This window comes from Galeopterus variegatus, unplaced genomic scaffold (genome assembly GCF_000696425.1).
Source record: "Galeopterus variegatus unplaced genomic scaffold, G_variegatus-3.0.2 Scaffold143, whole genome shotgun sequence".
NCBI lineage: Eukaryota > Metazoa > Chordata > Mammalia > Dermoptera > Cynocephalidae > Galeopterus > Galeopterus variegatus.
The window spans coordinates 1,020,002-1,021,904 of NW_007726254.1; the positions used below are offsets into that span (position 1 = coordinate 1,020,002).

The 1,903-nt window shown below is 37.3% G+C and overlaps 1 protein-coding gene across 1 annotated transcript in view; it reads right to left on the minus strand.

Moving 5' to 3' along the window:
- Positions 1–1,903, minus strand: part of NFX1 (nuclear transcription factor, X-box binding 1) — an 86,662-nt gene that overhangs the window by 16,609 nt on the left and 68,150 nt on the right. The window contains exon 15 of the mRNA XM_008590985.1: positions 232–311. Coding sequence (XP_008589207.1) covers positions 232–311 — 80 coding nt within the window. The remainder of the gene's footprint in view (positions 1–231; positions 312–1,903) is intronic.

Here is a 1,903-nt window from a genome sequence, read left to right on the forward strand (position 1 = left end):
TGATTGTGATGGTCGTTACATGCCTGTATGTATGCTTTTGTTAAATTTCACAGATCTGCACACTAAAAGGGGTAAATTTTATAGTATGCAAATTATACTTTGAAAAAAAATTTTTTTTAATGGCAACAGAAAAGCTTCTGCTTCTTGGACTATATTTACTTTGAGAAATGATGAACTAGCAATTCTTAAGTAATTAAATCATAAATCTCTGGCTTGAGAGAGAAAACTTACCTCATGTTTGCCCATGCACCACTTCTGAGTTAGAAAGGTACAAGGGGGACACTTCTCCTCACTATGACAAGAATGATACACTGCAGAAAGAGAAAACTAACATCAGGAATACTTTCTAAATAAAGCCACATAAACTATTATACATATTATAAATGTCATATAACATGGAATTTTTAAATTCAGGAGCTGGGAGTACTTTTTAAAAATGGTCACAGGAAACTAAAAAGTAAAGTGCTGAAGGATGAGCATGAGTGAGAAAAGGAATCCCAGCTGAGGGGGGAAGAGACGTGCCAAAACACAGAAGCAGAGAGGGAGGCTTTCCCACCTCATCTCTTGCAGCACAGCCTCATGGTGTGTCCGTTGTACTTGTCATTCTTTGGCACCACCTTACACGGCAACTGCTCATCTTTGCTCAGATATCTTTGCTATTTATTCCATCTAAAACGCTTCTACTGACTCCTTTCAATTTTATTATGGCCAGTAAGGGGAAGTTCACCAAAACTTGTCTCCTACAACAAAGCCTTCCTTGGTGGACCACACTCTGCCCTGCTGTCCTTCACACTCCCTGATGTCTTAGTTCTTACACAGATGGCTTGCTCCATGTTATCTGGCCCATCTGCATGTAAAGGTTGGTTGTGTCATGTGTTTGTAATTACCATCTTCTTTCTCTTGGGAGAACATAAGACCCTCAAGGTTATGGGCTATTTTTTTCTTCCTACGAAGCTCCCCTCTGTCTGACACCACACTGGATATACAACACAAACTCAAGAAAACTGAAATGAATGCTGAACGAAAGCTGGCTAAAACAACACAATTCACAAATGGTGAAGTTCTTACTACAGACATTGCCCAGCAGGATTTGGACTTTATCTGTAACACTTGCAAGTAAATGTAAAAAGAAGGAATGGGTGGGTGTTGGCCTGGACATTTACTTCGTGCTGGTGTGAACGCCATAGCAGAGATTTACAAACTATGCTAGGAGGGCCATCCTAAGGTCCCCAGAGAAGAAAGAGACTTTTCATTTTATGAACAATTTGCTTAATTCTGTTTTATTCTATTAACTTAAAAAACCGAGAGCTGATCATCTACTTTGTAAGCCTGAATCATATAGCCAGATTTACTCTAGGTATGAAATCTGGTGCCGTGAGTTATTTCAGGGTTGCCTCTGGGACTTGGTAAAATAAAATGATGGGCCCAACATAGTTCTAGATGAAAGGCAGCAACTAGACTGGACAGACACAGAAAGTGGGTGATATCAAGTAGCTGTTGGCCTGATGTCAATAGCAGTTTATCAGAGAAAAAATGGAAACAACTTAAATGTCCAGCAACACAGGACTGACTGAATGAATTGTGGTCCATCCAAGTAAAATAACACTCTGCTGCCATTAGAAATCTATGTTGGAAAAAAATATTCATTGACAAGGAGAGGGATTAAAAAATAAAATAATAAGAGGAAAAGAAGCTAGTTAAAATCACTAAATTCAGTAGGATCCCACTTTTATTTTAGAAAAAAAAAGCAAAAAAGAAAAAAAAAAAAGCAAATATACATACTTGCACATAAAAAAAAGACCCTGAAAAATACAAACTAAGGTGTAATTCTTAGAGGATGACATACGAGACTTAATTTCAAGTTTACTTTATTTCTATTTTCTTTCTTTCTTTTTTTTTTTTT